The sequence below is a fragment of the Rhincodon typus genome, chromosome 2 (assembly GCF_021869965.1).
Source record: "Rhincodon typus isolate 14 chromosome 2, sRhiTyp1.1, whole genome shotgun sequence".
NCBI lineage: Eukaryota > Metazoa > Chordata > Chondrichthyes > Orectolobiformes > Rhincodontidae > Rhincodon > Rhincodon typus.
The window spans coordinates 112,277,766-112,294,503 of record NC_063333.1 but is presented as its reverse complement, the minus strand read 5'-3'; the positions used below and the strand labels follow the sequence as shown (position 1 = coordinate 112,294,503).

General features: G+C 41.2%; 2 protein-coding genes across 2 annotated transcripts in view; one reads left to right on the top strand and one right to left on the bottom strand.

Annotated features, from left to right (window-relative positions):
• The window catches only part of LOC109927112 (glial cells missing transcription factor 2), a 1,179,481-nt gene that overhangs the window by 100,933 nt on the left and 1,061,810 nt on the right, over positions 1-16,738 (bottom strand). The window lies entirely within an intron of this gene.
• Positions 4,090-16,738, top strand: part of hivep1 (HIVEP zinc finger 1) — an 87,353-nt gene continuing 74,704 nt past the window's right edge. The window contains exon 1 of the mRNA XM_048614452.1: positions 4,090-10,159. Coding sequence (XP_048470409.1) covers positions 4,211-10,159 — 5,949 coding nt within the window. The 5' untranslated portion in view covers positions 4,090-4,210. The remainder of the gene's footprint in view (positions 10,160-16,738) is intronic.

Sequence of the window (16,738 nt, the reverse complement as noted above, 5' to 3'; positions counted from 1 at the left end):
AGGAGGTATGGGGGCAGGTGTAGCACTTCCTGCGGTTGCAGGGAAAAGTGCCAGGTGTGGTGGGGCTGGAGGGGAGTGTGGAGCGGACAAGGGAGTCACGGAGAGAGTGGTCCCTCCGGAAAGCAGATATGGGTGGGGAGGGAAAGATGTCTTTGGTGGTGGGGTCGGATTGCAGATGGCGGAAGTGTCGGAGGATGATGCGTTGGATCCAGAGGTTGGTGGGGTGGTACGTGAGGACGAGGGGGATTCTTTTTTTAGTTCTTATTGCGTGGACGGGGTGTGAGGGATGAGGTGCGGGAGGTGCGGGAGATGTGGGAGACACGGTTGAGGGCGTTCTCGACCACTGAGGGGGGGAAGTTACGGTCCTTGAAAAACGAGGACAACTGAGATGTACAGGAGTGGAATGCCTCATCCTGGGAGCAGATGCGGCGGAGGTGAAGGAATTGGGAATAGGGGATAGCATTTTTGCAGGAAGGTGGGTGGGAGGAGGAGTATTCTAGGTAGCTGTGGGAGTCGGTGGGCTTGAAATGAATATCGGTTTCTAGGTGGTTGCCTGATATGGAGACAGAGAGGTCCAGGAAGGGGAGAGAGGTATTAGAGATGGTCCAGGTAAACTTAAGGTTGGGGTGGAAGGTGTTGGTGAAGTGGATGAACTGTTCGAGCTCCTCGTGGGAGCACGAGGTGGCGCCGATACAGTCATCAATGTAATGGAGGAAGAGGTGGGATTTAGGGCCGGTGTAGGTACGGAAGAGGGATTGTTCCACGTAACCTACAAAGAGGCAGGCGCAGCTTGGGCCCATGTGGGTACCCATGGCCACCCCCTTTGTCTGTAGGAAGTGGGAGGAATTGAAAGAGAAGTTGTTGAGGGTGAGGACGAGTTCGGCTAAGCGGATGAGGGTGTCAGTGGAGGGTGACTGGTCGGGCCTGCGGGACAGGAAGAAGCGGAGGGCCTTAAGGCCATCTGCATGGGGAATGCAGGTGTAGAGGGACTGGAGGTCCATGGTAAAGATGAGGTGTTGGGGACCGGGGAATTGGAAGTTCTGGAGGAGGTGGAGGGCGTGGGTGGTGTCACTGACATAGGTAGGGAGTTCCTGGACCAAGGGGGAGAAAATGGAGTCCAGATAGTTGGAGATCAGTTTGGTGGGGCAGGAGCAGGCAGAGACAATGGGTCGACCAGGGTATTCAGGTTTGTGGATTTTGGGAAGGAGACAGAAGCGGGCAGTGCGGGGTTGGGGAACGATGAGGTTGGAGGCCGTGGGTGGGAGGTCACCTGAGGTGATGAGGTTGTGGATGGTTTGGTGCTCAGGGGTGGGGTCATGATCAACTTGATCAGTTTGGATTTGCTCTCCTTTTTGAGGATGGGACATTACCTGACCAATTTTCCATAGTCAGGAACATGCTAATGTATTAGCTTGGGTAAGGATGTGGCTAGTTCTGGAGCACTAAAATAAATCATTAAGCCTTCGAGATCTGTAGACTTAACTACATTTAGAATATTGTCAAGGCCATTGTCTTTGGTATATCCAATTCCTTCAGCTCGCATTTGATTTTGCATGGTGAACCAGATTGGTACAGACATCTGTGATTAGAGTCATAGAGTCACATAGCATGGAAACAGACCATTTGATCCAACCAGTCCATGCCGAGCATGATCCCAAACTAAACTAGTCCCACCTGCCTGCGCTTGGCTCATATCCCTCAAATCATTTCTTATTCCTGTTCTTATCTAAATGTCTTTTAAGCGTTGAAACTGTAGCCGCGTCCACCAATTCCTTTCGAAGTTCATTCCACACTTGAACCTATGTGTGTTTAAAAAAAAAAAAAAAAAAAAAAAAAATTGCCCGTCATCTCTTTTTTTGAATTTTTCTCCTCTCACCTTAAGGTATGGTGACTAGTCTTAAAATCCCCCACTCTAGGGAAAAGATACCCCTCATGATTTTATAAACCTCTATAAGGTCATCTGTCAACCTCCTACACTGCAGTGTCCCAGCCTACCCAGCCTCACCTTTTAACTCAAACCATCCATTCCCAGCAACATGCTGGTAAATCTCTACTGAACCTTATCCAGCTTAATGTCCTTTCAATAAAAGAGCGACCAGAACAGGACACAGTACTCCAGAAGACGCCTCAACAACATCCTGTGCAACCTCAACATGCCTTCCGAACTCATATTCAAAGGTCTGAGCAATGAAGGCTGGCAAGCTAAATGTCTTCTTAACCACCTTATCTATATGTGATGCAAAATTCAAACAATTATTCCTAAACCCCTAGGTCTCTTTTGTACAACACTGTCCAACCTGCTGATGAGGCTGAAAAGGTATTTCTGGTTGAAGATAGTTGCAAATGCTTCAACCTTGTCTTTTATACTGGCATGGTGGGCTGTATCTTCAAAGGAGATGGGGATGTTTGTGGAGCTTCCTTCTGTAAGTTGTTCTGTCTCATCACCATTCACAGACTGCATAATCTATTCTGTTGATTGTAGAATTGCTTGTGCTGGTTAGCATTCAGGAGGTTGAATGTGTTGTAATTTTATCAGATTGGTACCTGATTTAAAGGTATGTCTGGAGCAGTTCCATTTGTGCACTTGAACACTTCTTCTCATTGGGCCTGTCTTGTTGCCTGTGGTAGGATGAGAGATGTATCAGAACATTAGGTAACCGGTTGAGATTAAATACTGTACTGCTGCTGGCCTGTACTGCTTCCTACATGACCTGGTTGAGCTGCTGGGTCTGTTCAGAATCTATTGCATATAGTACAGTAGTGTTGCTACACATTGATGGGTGTCCAATTGAAAAGGTGAGGCTTGATCACAACATTGGCTCTATGGTCATCAATTCTACCAATACTGTCCGTGACAGCTACATTTGTGACATGTAAGTTGATGAGGACAAGGTCAAGTACGTTTTTCTCTCTTGATGGTTCTCTTAATATCTGCCAGATATTAATAGCTAGTCCTTCAGGACTTGGCTGGCTTAATTAATAGTGATGAGTCACTCTAGGTAATGGACATAAGTCCCTGACACAAATAACGTTCTATGCCCTTGCTATCCTTGGTACATTTTTCCAACTATTGTTAAGCCTCCTATCTGAATTCATCAGGGATGGGATTTCGGGTTTTCAAACAACAGTGGCAGCAATAAAATGGTAACATTTCTGGAATAGTAATTTTGGAGTCATTGGGTCGAATCCTGGCTTTGCAGATAGAGAAATTTGAATTCAATATAAATCTGGAATTATAAGGTACCCTAATGGTGATCAGGTGTTGCCGTAAAAACGTGTCTAGTTCACTTGCGTCCTCTAGAGAAGAAGATCTGCCACCTTTACCTGGTCTGCCCTACACGTGACTGAATAAGCAATGTGGTTGACTGTTAACTGTGCTCTAGATACTTAGGAATGGGCAATAAATGTTAGCTTTGACAGTAATGCCCTCATCCCATGTTTGAATGAAAAAAAACCATATGGCAAATTGGTAACTTTAATTCTAGATTCTGCAAAGCATAAGTTTTTTTTTCATTAATTGACCTTTTAACTCTAGGTACAAGAGTTAATTTTAGCAAATATCGCATCCACGAAGATCAGAAATTGGGGAATTGTAGGCAAAGTTTTATGTTTTCCATATATTAACAATTGAACAAATATTATGTGATGAACACCTGTAAAGTCCTGGTATGCACTTCTGATAGGAATGCAATTCCATAAGACCACCTCAATAATCTTTAATGTGTAAAAATAATATGAAATAGTATAGAATGAATTTTTGTTTCTGAACCATTATGAAGATAATTGGGGAGAAACTTGTAACGATAATGGGATTTAAACACGTGTAGATTTATGTTCATTCCTGGGAAAAACAGTACTATGACTTCTATCTGCACACTTGTCAGACAAATTTCTCCCCAATATCTCACAAGCAAGCAATTTTTGTACACCATTAACCATTTAAATATCATTCACTGTATGTTGCTTTAATACTATTCAATAAAGTAGAAGGAAAAAAATAAGATTTCTTCATTTTCTTTTAGCAGACTCCCATGACTCTCAACAAAAGGGCAAACCAAGCGCAGTTAAAGGTGTAAAACGGAAGAAAGTTGTGGCTGAAAACATAACAAAGAAAATCCCTAAATCACCTGTCAAAGCTCGATTAAAGTTTTGTAATGATCAACAGAATGTGGAGGCAGCCTTTCCTGTTGAGGATGTTGAGACTACTTCTATGCTATTAGAGAAAGAAGAACTTGTTGTACAAAATGGAGGACTTGATAAAGAAGGAGAAATTGGGCAAAAATGTTCACAAGACCTAAACCTTGTTTATGAGGCAGCGGAAGCTAGAACTGACAGGTCAGCACAAAGAGCAGTTGTGCCCGCGGAGCACTCAGTTGAACCTTGCATCAAATCCCCAAATTTGGGAGCTCAACAACTAGAAACTGATGCAACATTAAAATTGCTAGTGTCTGAGAAATCTCCTTCCCTATCCAACAAGCATAGGCAGCATCAGATTCAACATCTTTCTTTACTACAAGAACATTGGTTAATTAAAGCCGAGGACAAATCGTGCAGTACAAATGGAAGTTTCCCTTATGAAAATACTGCTTTTGACGTTTTATTGAAAGCAATGGAACCTGAATTAAAAACTCTTTCAAAAGTAAAATTTTGTATAGCTGATCCTGAGTCAAGAAAAGCAGGCATCACTGTTGGAACCCAGGGACAAGAGTCAAGTGGAATATCAACATTTACTGCACACACCCTAAATCAAACTTCAGTATGTAAATCTGAATTTACTATAGCCCCACAGTACTATTCAAATTTTAATCAAATTGTGTCCAAATCAGGGACAAAAGTGCAACCAGAGGATCAGACCACATCTCATTTAAATTACCTGCAACCTCAACTTGTTTCACAAGCTGTACCACAAAATAAACATCATGCCTTATCACAGAGATTTAATGGATCACCAACACACCAGCAGAACCAAACAAAACACCATTTTCAGCCAACATACAACTTAACCGTGACTTCTTTAGGTCATTCTCAGAACCCTGTCATATCTCACGGAATGCATCAAAGTCAGCTTGCGGTTCATCCAAATCGATCAATGGCAACTAATCTGTCTAATTGTGTTCAAGTTGGATCTGGTTATAAACAGCTCCACGTAACGCCAATTGTGAATTCTGTGACAGACCAAGTGTCAGATATTTTAGTTAAGGACCAGAAGCCTAAAAAGCAAGGAAAGTATATTTGTGAGTATTGTAACCGAGCTTGTGCAAAACCTAGTGTTCTCCAAAAACACATTCGATCACATACCGGTGAACGACCCTACCCTTGTGTTACATGTGGGTTTTCATTTAAAACTAAAAGTAATTTATATAAGCACAAGAAGTCCCATGCACATGCTATCAAACTCGGCCTTGTTTTGAGATCAGGGAGCAGCAGTACATCCATGTCACAGGAATCTGACCGAGCACTTAGTAATCATTCAGATGTAGAGGAAAGTGGTGAAAGTGAGGCTGAATCCACATCTGAAGAAAAATCTTTTGAGCAACAGCACTTTGAACTGGAAGCTACACAAGCAACTGTCAATGAGACCTATTCAGAAACACCAATATTTCCTCGAAGTCTCAAGTCACCTGATAAGCTACTTAATAAAACCATTGGTTATAGCACTTATGAAAGTGCTGCCCTATATAAATCCTCTGAGTCAAAAGTTACAGCTGCTTTACCCAAAGTTGTGGCCTACCCTGTGAATATTTCCCCATTAAGGGCTGATAGTCCAAAGCTGATAGATACAGTTCCAGAACTAGCCACTGCAAAGCAGCAATTAAATCCACAGACTCCTAAAGTGAAGTCAACCCCCGCTTGGATGTCTCCACTGAAGAAGCAGGATAATGAGCACAAGCAGCAAATAGAAATGACCCCACAAAAGGAAGAAAAGCTTCAGTCAATAACCACACATGCTCAGCTTCAAAGACAGCAAGCCACTGATTTTTGTCAGCAGCAAGGAAAGTCTCATTTAAGCCCACGAAGTCTAGGGAGCACAGACTCTGGGTATTTTTCTCGTTCGGAGAGTGCAGACCAACAATTGAGTCCATTGAGTCCTTACATTAAATCAATGTCCACAACCGAAGTTGATCCCATCAAGTGCAGTTTTCCTTGTCCACCTCCTGGCAACCAGGTTATGTCCACTGTTTTACAGGTGAGCTCAATTGAAAAACCATCGAAATTGGTAGCTCCTGTTCGCACTCAGATAGCAACGAAAATTCTTGAAGAACGCATTTCCAAATTGATATCAGATAATGAAGCAGTAGTGGATGATAAACAGCTAGATAGTGTAAAACCTAGAAGAACATCTCTTTCAAGGAGAGGAAGCATAGACTCTCCAAAACCATATACATTTAAAGATTCGTTCCAGTTTGATCTACGGCCACTACATTCTGGAAGGAGAACAAGCTCCAGTTCTGATATACCCAAGTCCCCCTTTACACCTACTGATAAATCAAAACCAGTGTTTCTTCTATCAGTTCCTCCTCCATTTCCAACTCTTGATTGTTTACCAATTACTAGAAGTAACTCGATGCCAGCTACTCCGGCATACTCTGCTGTACCCACAAGTATAGTCTCTGTAGCACACCCACTTCGAGAGTGCCAGTCATTTGATGATAAAATTGGTGGTTCATTTAGTGATGATGTTTTTGTTTCTGGGCCACTTACACCTATAGAACTTGCTCATCCACGAACTCTTGTCAGGCAGACTGCAGTTGAGGATTCATCAGGTAGTGAAGGACAGAGCTTTGTTTCCATATGCTCAATGGATGAGGGTTGTCATAGCAATAATAAGGCTGGGGTTTTGATGCCAAGAAGTAAGTCATTTGAGCATGAGTCGCAAATGCTGGAAAAAGTGAAAAAATCACAAGGACGGGGGTCAATGTATGAATGTGAAACTTGCAGAAACAGATATAGAAAGCTGGAGAACTTTGAAAATCACAGGAAATTCTACTGTTCGGAGCTCCATGGGCCAAAACTTAAACCAGCAATCAGTAAAGAGTCAGAACAGGAAGCAGTATCACGAAGCAAACCACCACAGTTGCTACATTACAGGGTAATTGGAACAACAGGTGTGCTGCAGCAACCACCTAAGGTAAGGAAAAGGAGGAAAATTAAAAGTATTGGTGATGATGATGAAATGTTGACCAGTGATAATACTGTGACAAAAACTGTAAATAAGCAATTTCTAGCAGATCAGAAGATAAAAGCTCCTGTCTCTGCTGCTTCCTACAGGAGCAGTATGGGTGATGATATCACACAGTTAGCTGTCAATGTGAAGAATTTAAAAGGACAACATTTAGGGGCAGGCGGTATGGAACCTTCCCTCGAGACATCTGTGTCTTTTAGTAACAAAATTCAAACTAACCCATTTCGCTCTACATTGCAAGATAAAGGAGAGTTGAATAGGAACAACAGTGGAGTGTCTGTAATTCAACACACAAATTCTTTGAGTAGGCCTGGCTCTTTTGAACAATCAGAATTTATTGACAGAATTTCTCCTGTGCAAGAAAATGAAACTCCCAATGGAATCATGCAGCCTTCAGTGTTTGTGAATACTCAGGAAGACATTTGTTGCAAATTCACAGATTTTCAACAGCAATCTAATACTTCTGAGACAATGAGGGCATTGAAATATGAAACTTTGAGACCCTCTGTTGTTGATTGCACTTCACTACAGCAGTTAAGACTGGTGCGTCAACAAAACATCCAAGTTCCTGAGATTTTGGTCACAGAAGAACCAGACCAGGAACAGGAATCGCAAGGAAATGAGCAGGAAATAGTAACGGAAAAATTTCATTGGCCTCAACGCAGTGAGACACTTTCAAAGCTACCAACAGAGAAACTCCCACCAAAGAAGAAAAGAATCCGCCTGGCTGAGATGGAACATGCATCTGGTGAATCCAGTTTTGATTCAACACTGTCAAGAAGCTTTAGTCGGGATAGCAGTTTGTCTTGTTCCAGTTTCTCAGCTTCTTTTGATAAGGAGGATATTCCCAGGACTGAGAGTCCTTCAAAGGTGGAAGCAATAAGTAAAGTATCTGAGCTGTCGTTAATAAATTGCTCAAACACACTTGGTCTTCCCAATCTACATTACAGAGGAATGAGACGTGTTACAGTTGAACAGAGTAGTTGTTTGCCCCCATCTATGGAGGCTAATTCAGGAATTCGTAGTAAATCATTGGATTGTACTATCATATCCACATCAAGATGTTCATCACCTGAAGTTCCTGTGGAAATGATTTCAACTGTGGTTCCTGGACTAATAGGTTCTGCCTCTGTCTCACTTATTGAAAGAAGAAGGGGCCCTCTTTTACGACAAATGTCTTTGAGTATTGGCCCAGATATTTCTCAACCTCCAGTTTTGCCTTCTAATTTATTAAAACAAAATGTAACTCTGCAGGTAGCTGCCTTGCCACAACCCAAAAGCTCTATATCGCACAGGTCATCTCCTGTATCATTTTTAACCTCACCACATCATTTGTCTTGCATGGCACAAATTCGACACGTGGTGCAGCATGATCCACAACCTTCAATACAAGATGCAAATGTAAACAATCAAGTTCATGTTAAGTCATTTTCAGTCCCGGCATCGACACAAGGAAACCTAAAGATATTGCCTGAAAGAATAGTAACAGCTCACGTAGCCCAACAGAAATTGTGTCCAGTTATATCTCTTCCTTCTGCAGCTTTAGATAATATGTTTGCTCCTAAATATCAGCTTCAGCTTGTTAAGAAGCAACACAGTCAGCCATATTTGCTTCCTACTGTTACATCCCAACAGCCAGTTATTCCACTACCAGTTCCTGATACACTCGGATCAAGTGTGCTAACTTCGAATGTTTCACCTCAGTCATTGGAGATCATCTCAAATTTATACTTGCTCCCTCCAGTCCAACCTGTCAATTCTGGCAGGTCAGCTACTCTAGCTTCTGTGGTCGTGCCTTTTGGACTTCAAAATAAGGAATCTGTTTATAACACTACTGCTATAACAACATTACCACAGATTTTGGTCACACAAGACCAATCAAACAATCCACCTGTGGTGATTTGTAATCTTGATTCAGTAAATTTAGCTACTGATGAGGAAGTGCCTTCAGGATCAAATGATTATTTGGAAGGCCAACAGTGTGAAATAAGTTCTAAAGTAAAGGTATCTGCCATTTCTAAATATTGTATTTCCCATGATGAAAGCAAAAGTTCACTTGTACTCAGTGGTTTGAAAACACCATCAGATGGTTTGCTTGCCCAGGAAACTACAGGACCTAGTAAACGCATGCTGTCTCCAGCAAACAGTTTAGATATTGCATTGGAAAATCATCAGAAACGAGTTAAAGATGAAAATGGATCTACAAGCAGTGGTAATGTAACACCAGGATGGTTACACAGCATGAAATCTGTGGAAATTAATAAGCTTAAGAAGCCAATGTTAACAAGGCAGTTTTGCACAACCGATGAAATTGAAGATTCATTGCCTGTTGAGCAAGAAGGTACCCAGAAAAACAGTCCTCAAACTTTAGAACTCAGCAGCTTCCCCAAAACATCCTTTCATGATCTGTCAATATCTTACCAGGATAAGCACCCAATAGTTGCAAGAGAAGTTTTGGAACCTGAAAGTTCAAATTATTCTCATTTCACTTCAAGTACAGTTATTCGAAAGTCCCCTATATCAGTATGCTCTAGTTCTCCTCAAGTGCATACCATGCTGTTGAAGTCAGCCTCTGATAGACAGGATAACAAGTCACCATTGGGTAATGACCAGGTGCAGCCAATTAGCAATGAGGGCCGAATAAAAGTTGGAGCTTCCTTTCCAGTCACAAGCACACAAGATATACAAAATACATCACTTTCATCTCTGAAGACTTCAACAAGTTCCAGTTGGTGTTACCTGACGAAGTGTAAACCTCTACACATACAGCAAACGGACAAAAAAACCTCTGCATATGCTACCTGGCATGTAAGCCCTAACAGTCCCAATCCACTAGGCTTACCAACAAAAGTTGTACTTGGTCTTCTAAATGCAATGCAAAAGAATAAGGAAGTGATGTACACCGAAGCAAAAACCACCCTACATCAGTCTGGTATATTGGTACTTTCAAGCAAGTGGAAAGCTGCTAAATCTAAGGTACTACTATTTTGATAATCTGTACGTTTTCTGTAAAGGCCAAAATAAGGCAGACTGAAATTAAACAGCATCAGGTTAGACAGAATTTTATGGATGCGTTCAAGTAATAGAAGCAGGTGTTATCATTGCACTTTATTTCCACTAGGCACTACAATAACAACCAGGCACAATAATCAGAAAATATGAAGAATTGTATTTTTATGGTACTTGATCTCCTGTGGTACAGCCCTTGGTGTTTCATGTAATATATTGTTTAATAGCCAAAGAAGTGTTTAAACCATGTAGAAATAAGCACCGGGGCTGCAGACTTAATGACTGAATCCAAATTTGACTTTTCAAATAAACATATTCTGAATTCTTACCATTCTTTCAAATATTATATTTCACTAGTAATAACTTCACCTTCTGTGAAGAGCAAAAATGAATAGCCTTGATGATTTTGTATTTATGTTTATGTTACTGTTTAAAAACTGCACATTTATATTTGAGCTTTTTCTGACCTTGAGACATGCCAAAATAACGGCTGACAATGAAGTAATTTTGGCGTAGTCATATTAATAACATGGGAAAACATAGCAGCCAATTTGCATGCAACATTCCAGAAATACCAGTGAGATAAATGACTATATATTCTTTCTATTTTGATTGAAGGATTATATTGGTCAGATAACCAGGAGAACTCCTCAGCCTTTCATCAGACAGTGTTATGAGATTATTAACTTTTCTGCGTGAGAGGTAGATGTAGCCTCGGTAAATCTGAAAGATGACAATTCCCACAGACCAGCAATCTCTCAATGCTGCATTGAAGTGTAAACCCAGATTATATGCACATGTCAGCAGAATTGAGCTACCACTGAGGCAGGACTCAAACCGCGATTAAAATAACGGTTGCTCCTTGCCTTGATATACTTGGTATTGCTTAGAGAAGACAAAGCAAAAGCTAGAAGGACTTCAATCAGAACCCTTTTGTGAAAATGCATTTTTCATATAAAGAAGTAAGAAAAATTTTACTTTTGAAGTTGTGAACTTTTTGCCTTGTATTTTCTTAAAATGATTCTCAAAAATGTTTAACTCAAAAATTCTACCAACAAAAGAAACCAAATATTCTCCATGTCTGGATATGGACCATGACTTCTGGCTTTGTGTTCTTCTACCCTTGGTTTTTGTGCTGCTGAGTGCCATTCTTGACGCAAGTTCCAAGGAAGTTTCATACCATTCTGGAATCAAATTGGAGCCTCTGAAATGCCTTCCTGCTCCCCTAAATATAGAACATTCTATCACTGTTGCCTTTCTAATCTTTGCTTGTCACCCTATACACCTGAGCTATAGAGCCATGGGCTTAACTCTGACTGCACGCCCAAGAAAAAGTATCACTCTTATCAGTAGTCAGAACTGAGTACTGACTGTAGAGAAAGGAACATTTGAGTCCGAGGGGACTCAGCACTCAACTGCATAGTCTTCGTTGTTTGCCTGATAATCCTCCTTTGTTTCCGTAGCTTAAAGACATGTTGTAATGACATGCTGTCACACAGCCTTGCAGATATATTACAGTGGTGCCAGCTATTGTTCAGACTTCAAAAACTGGAGATCAGGGTCCTGCAGCTCACAACACTTCCTCCACAACTGTTTGTTTAAGACATGAGAAATATTCTGAATTTGAACATGGAACAGGATGCACAATCCATGATGTTAACATACTCCAACATACCTCTATTTATGAGACTATTACTGCTACCAATGACATAGAGGGATGAGGGTGTGCAGGCAGAGTTTAGGGACCTAGCAATTTCCAGTTATTCCAGGCTCAGTGCCATTCTGAGTATTAACATAGAATGGTAGATCAGGGAACTGGCTGAAATGATTTGAATAGAACAGAATAGAATTCCTACAATGTGGAAACAGGCCATTCGGCTCATCGATTCCACACTGACCCTCCGAAGATCCCAACCTAGACCGACCCCCTAATTTATTCATGTCACCCTGCATTTCCCTTGGCCGATCCACCTAACCTGCATATCTTTGGACTGTGGGAAGAAAACTGGAGCACCCAGAGGAAACCCACACAGACAAGGGGAGAATGTGCAAACTCCACACAGACAGTTGCCCGAGGATGGGTTCCTGGTGCTCTGAGGCAGCAATGCTGACCAATTTGCCACCAGGCCGCCCCCTTGCTGGAATGATACTTTGAGTGAGGGATTTATAATCCTAGATATTAGAACTGGTTCTTGGCAAGTTGTAAGGTACACAGTCTGATGAGATTCACTTCAAGAGAACCAGGAAAAATGACTTTGTTTGTTGGTTTGCAGATGCTGTTGAAGGGGTTTTAAACTGACTTGGCAGGAAGGTGGTTATTGAGATATAGCATTATGAAGGAGAAACAAGGTGCACAATGAGTTGGAAGAGATAGATAGCACTAGAATAACAGTAAGGTATTGGACAAAGAGCAAATGCAGTAAAAGTCTACCTTAAGTTTCTAACTCCCATATGTAAAAATACGAAGTGCGGTAAATAAGGTTGGTAGTTGCAGATATGGGTAGCTGCATGGAACATGAAGTTGTAGTGTTAATAGACCTGGCTAATAATGGACAAGATTTGGTACTAAATAATCTTGGATACAAGGTGGTAAATAAAGATAGGAAAGGATAAAAGAGGTGATGTGGTAGAATTAATTAAGGAGAATGTCACAGTGCTGGAGGGAGAGGAGATCTTAGTCTGGTTAAGGACAGCATGTATTTGATTAAAGTAAGAAATAATAGAGGTACCATTATAATACTGGATGTGTTCTATAGACCAGTTGGACTATGTAGAGGAGCATATTTTCAGGAAACTTACAAATGCAAAAACTAATGAATGGAAAAAATGGGGTAAATTGTAATATCAGAATCAGTGTTAAAATAATTATGATGTACAAGATAGAGCTTAAGAGTATTTGAAGTGTGTTGAGGAGAATTTTCTGGCTCAATGGAAAAGGAAGCCTTGCTGGAATGAAACATCATGTGGATCAAGTGTCATCCTGGAAACATATGAGGAATGGTGATCATAGTGTCATAACATTAGTTATGAAAAGGACAAAGAACAAGAAGCATTCCAAGAGTACATTGGAAGTACTATCCCACATTATGAAAAAGCAGGGCAATCAAATAGAGAGCCAATTACGCAACTGGGAACCAAACTGAATGTAGAAAATATAGTCAGGAAGTGAAAGAAGAAATGAGAGACAAAGATAACGTGCGAAAAGAGTAGCTAACGTAAAGACAAATCCAAAGGTTTTCCAGTGGCATGCAAATAATAAAAGGGAGGAAGAGAGGGACCAATCAGAGACAAAAAATGTATCTATTTATTTGAGCTGAGATATTAAATGATTACTTTGTACCTTAGCAAGATGGTGTGGGCAAAATCATTGAGAGAAATAAGTAGTAGTTGCGGCACTAGATAAGCTATAATTAATGAAGAGGAGCAATTAGGAAGGCAGCCTGTACTTGAAATCCAGATAAATTACATGGACCATAATGTAATATTTCCAAGGATGCTAAGGGAAATAAGGGTGGAAATTGTAGAGGTTCTAACAGTAACTTTTGAATCCTTCTTAGATATAGAATCGTACCACAATTGCCAATATTTATATCCTTGTTTTAACAAAGGTAAACCCAGTCAGTTTAACCACTGTGTTGGGAAAGCTTTTGGAAGCGATATACCAGAACAAAATTAACGGTCACTTGGACAAAAGTGGATAAAAGAAAGTCATAGAGTCATATAGTCATTGAGATATTCAGCACGGAAACAGACCTTTCGGTCCAAGTCGTCCATGCCAATCAGATATCCTAAATAAATCTATTCCCATTTGCCAGCATTTGGCCCATATCCTTCTAAAACCTTCCTGTTCATATACCCATCCAGATGTCTTTTAAATATTGTGATCATACCAGCCTCGACCACTTCCTCTGGCAGCTTATTCCATACACGCACCACTCTCTGCGTGAAAAAGTTGCCCCTTAGGTTCCCTCTTATTCTTTCCCCTCTCACCTTAAACCCATGCTCTCTAATTTTGCACACCCCACCGCGGGGAAAGACCTTGCCTATTTACCCTATCCCTGCCCCTCACGATTTTAAAAATCTCTAAAAGATCTCCCCTCAGCCTCTGACACTCCAGGTAAAAGAAAAACCCAGCCTATTCAGCCACTCCCTATCGCTGAAACACTCCAACCCTGGCAACTCCTCAAATCTTTTTGAACCCTTTCTAGTTTCACAACATCCTTCCTATGGGAGGGAGAACAGAATTGCATGCAGTACTTCAAAAGTGGCTGAACCAATGTCCTGTGCAGCCACAACATGACCTCCCAACTCCTATATTCAACGCATTAACCGATAAAGGCAAGCATACCAAATGCCGACTTCACTATCCTATCTATCTGCAATTCTATTTTCAAGGAACTATGATCCTGCACTTCAAAGTCTCTTTGTTCAGCAACATTCCCCAGGACCTTACCATTAAGTGTCTAAGTCCTGCCCTAATTTGCCTTTCCACCTCACATTTATCTAAGTTAAATTCCATCTGCCACTCCTTGGCTCGTTGGCCCATCTGATCAAGATCCCATCGTACTCTGATATAACCTCCTTCGTTGTCAGCTACGCCTGTAATTTTAGTGTCATTTGCAAACTTAGTAACCATACCTACTATGTTCACATCCAAAACATTTATATAAATAACAAAAAGCAGTGGGTTCAGCACTGATTCTTGTGGCACACTGCTAGTCACAGGCCTCCAGTCTGAAAAACAACCCTCCACCAGCACTATAGTTCCCTAATTAAATTGATTGTGTTTTAGAAGTTGTTGATGGAGAAAGTTGATGAGTGATTGTGTGCATTCCAAGAAACATCAAATGAAGTGCCTTATAATATACTTGCCAGGAAAGCTGAAACCAGTACAATGAAAAAGCAATGGTAGCACGGATTACAAAGCTGGATGAGTTCAATTCTGGTCTCCCTGCAATAGGAAAGATGTTGAAACTTGAAAGGGTGCAGAACAGATTTGTAAGGATGTTGCTGGGGTTGCAGGGTTTGAGCTGTAGGGAGAGGCTGAATAGGCTATTTTCCCAGGCACATCAGAAGATGAGGGATATCATTATCGAGGTTTATAAAGTTATGAGGGACATGGATACGGTGAATAGCGAAGGTCTTTTTCCCCAGGGTACGGGAGTCCAAAACTAGAGGGCATAGGTTTAAGGTGAGAGGAGAAAGATATAAAAGGGACCTATGGGCAACGTTCTCACATCGTGGGTAGTCCGTGCATGGAATGAGCTACCACAGGAAGTGGTGGACGCTGGTGCAATTACAACATTTTAAAAGGCGTCTGGATGGGTATATGAATAGGAAGTGTTTAGAGGGATATTGGCCAAATTCTGTCAAATGGGACTAGATTATTTTAGGATATCTGGTCAGCATGGATGAATTAGACCGAAAGGTCTGTTTCCGTGCTGTACAACTCTTTGACTCCGAGTGATGGGAAAATGTGTAAAACATTATTTTTGTACCGAAGCGAAGTATACAATGGAATTCCATAGAGTTTGGTACTAGGACTACTGCTGTTCTTTTACCTATCTTATACCTAGACTTGGGTATCCAATGCATGATTTCAAAACTGGCAGAAGATGCCAAACTTGCATTTCATGTGAACTTTGAGGAAGATATCGATAGTCTTCGAGAGAGTATATATAAGCTTGTGAAAATGGGCAGACATATGGTAGATGAAATTTATTTCAGAAAAGTGTAATTGGTATATTTTGGTCAGAAGAATGAGGGGAGGAATAATAATGAACCATGCAATTCTAAAGTGTGTGCAAAAGCAAAGAGTCCAAGGGTATATGTGTACAAATTATTGTAGGTTACAGGACAGGTGGGAAAAGTGATTCATATGCTGTAAGGGATTTGAGCTTCATATATAGAGTCATAGTATACAAAAACAAGGAAATTGTGATGATCATTTAGAAAATGCTAATGTGGTCTCTGTGCAATTATTTTGTCCAATTCCACACACTGCATATCTGGAAATGTAAAGACTTTTGAAAGGATGTGAAATAGGTTTACAAGAATTGTGTCAGGGCCGAGTTACATGATTATTTCATAGAATCGCTACAGTGTGGAAACAGGCCCTTCAGCGCAACAAGCCCACACTGACCCTCGGACATCCCACCCAGACCCAATCCCCCATAACCCACCTAATCTACACATCCCTGAACACTATGGGCAATTTAGCATGGCCAATCCACTTAGCCTGGAAACCAGAACTCCCGGGAGAAAAGCCACGCACATACAGGGAGAACGTGCAAACTCCAAACAGACAGTCACCCGAAGGTAGAATCGAACCCGGGTTCCTGGCGCTGTGAGGCAGCAGTGCTAACCAGTGAGCCACCGTGCCGCCCCTAGATTGGAAAAGCCAGGGCTGTTATCTTTAGAGGAAAAAATAGACTGAGAGGAGATTTGATACCGTAAGGAATCTAGACACACTCGTAATTTTCTTTCAATAAAGATTCAAGAACTAAAGAACACCAATTTAATGCTGATTGAGTTGGCTCAGTCACT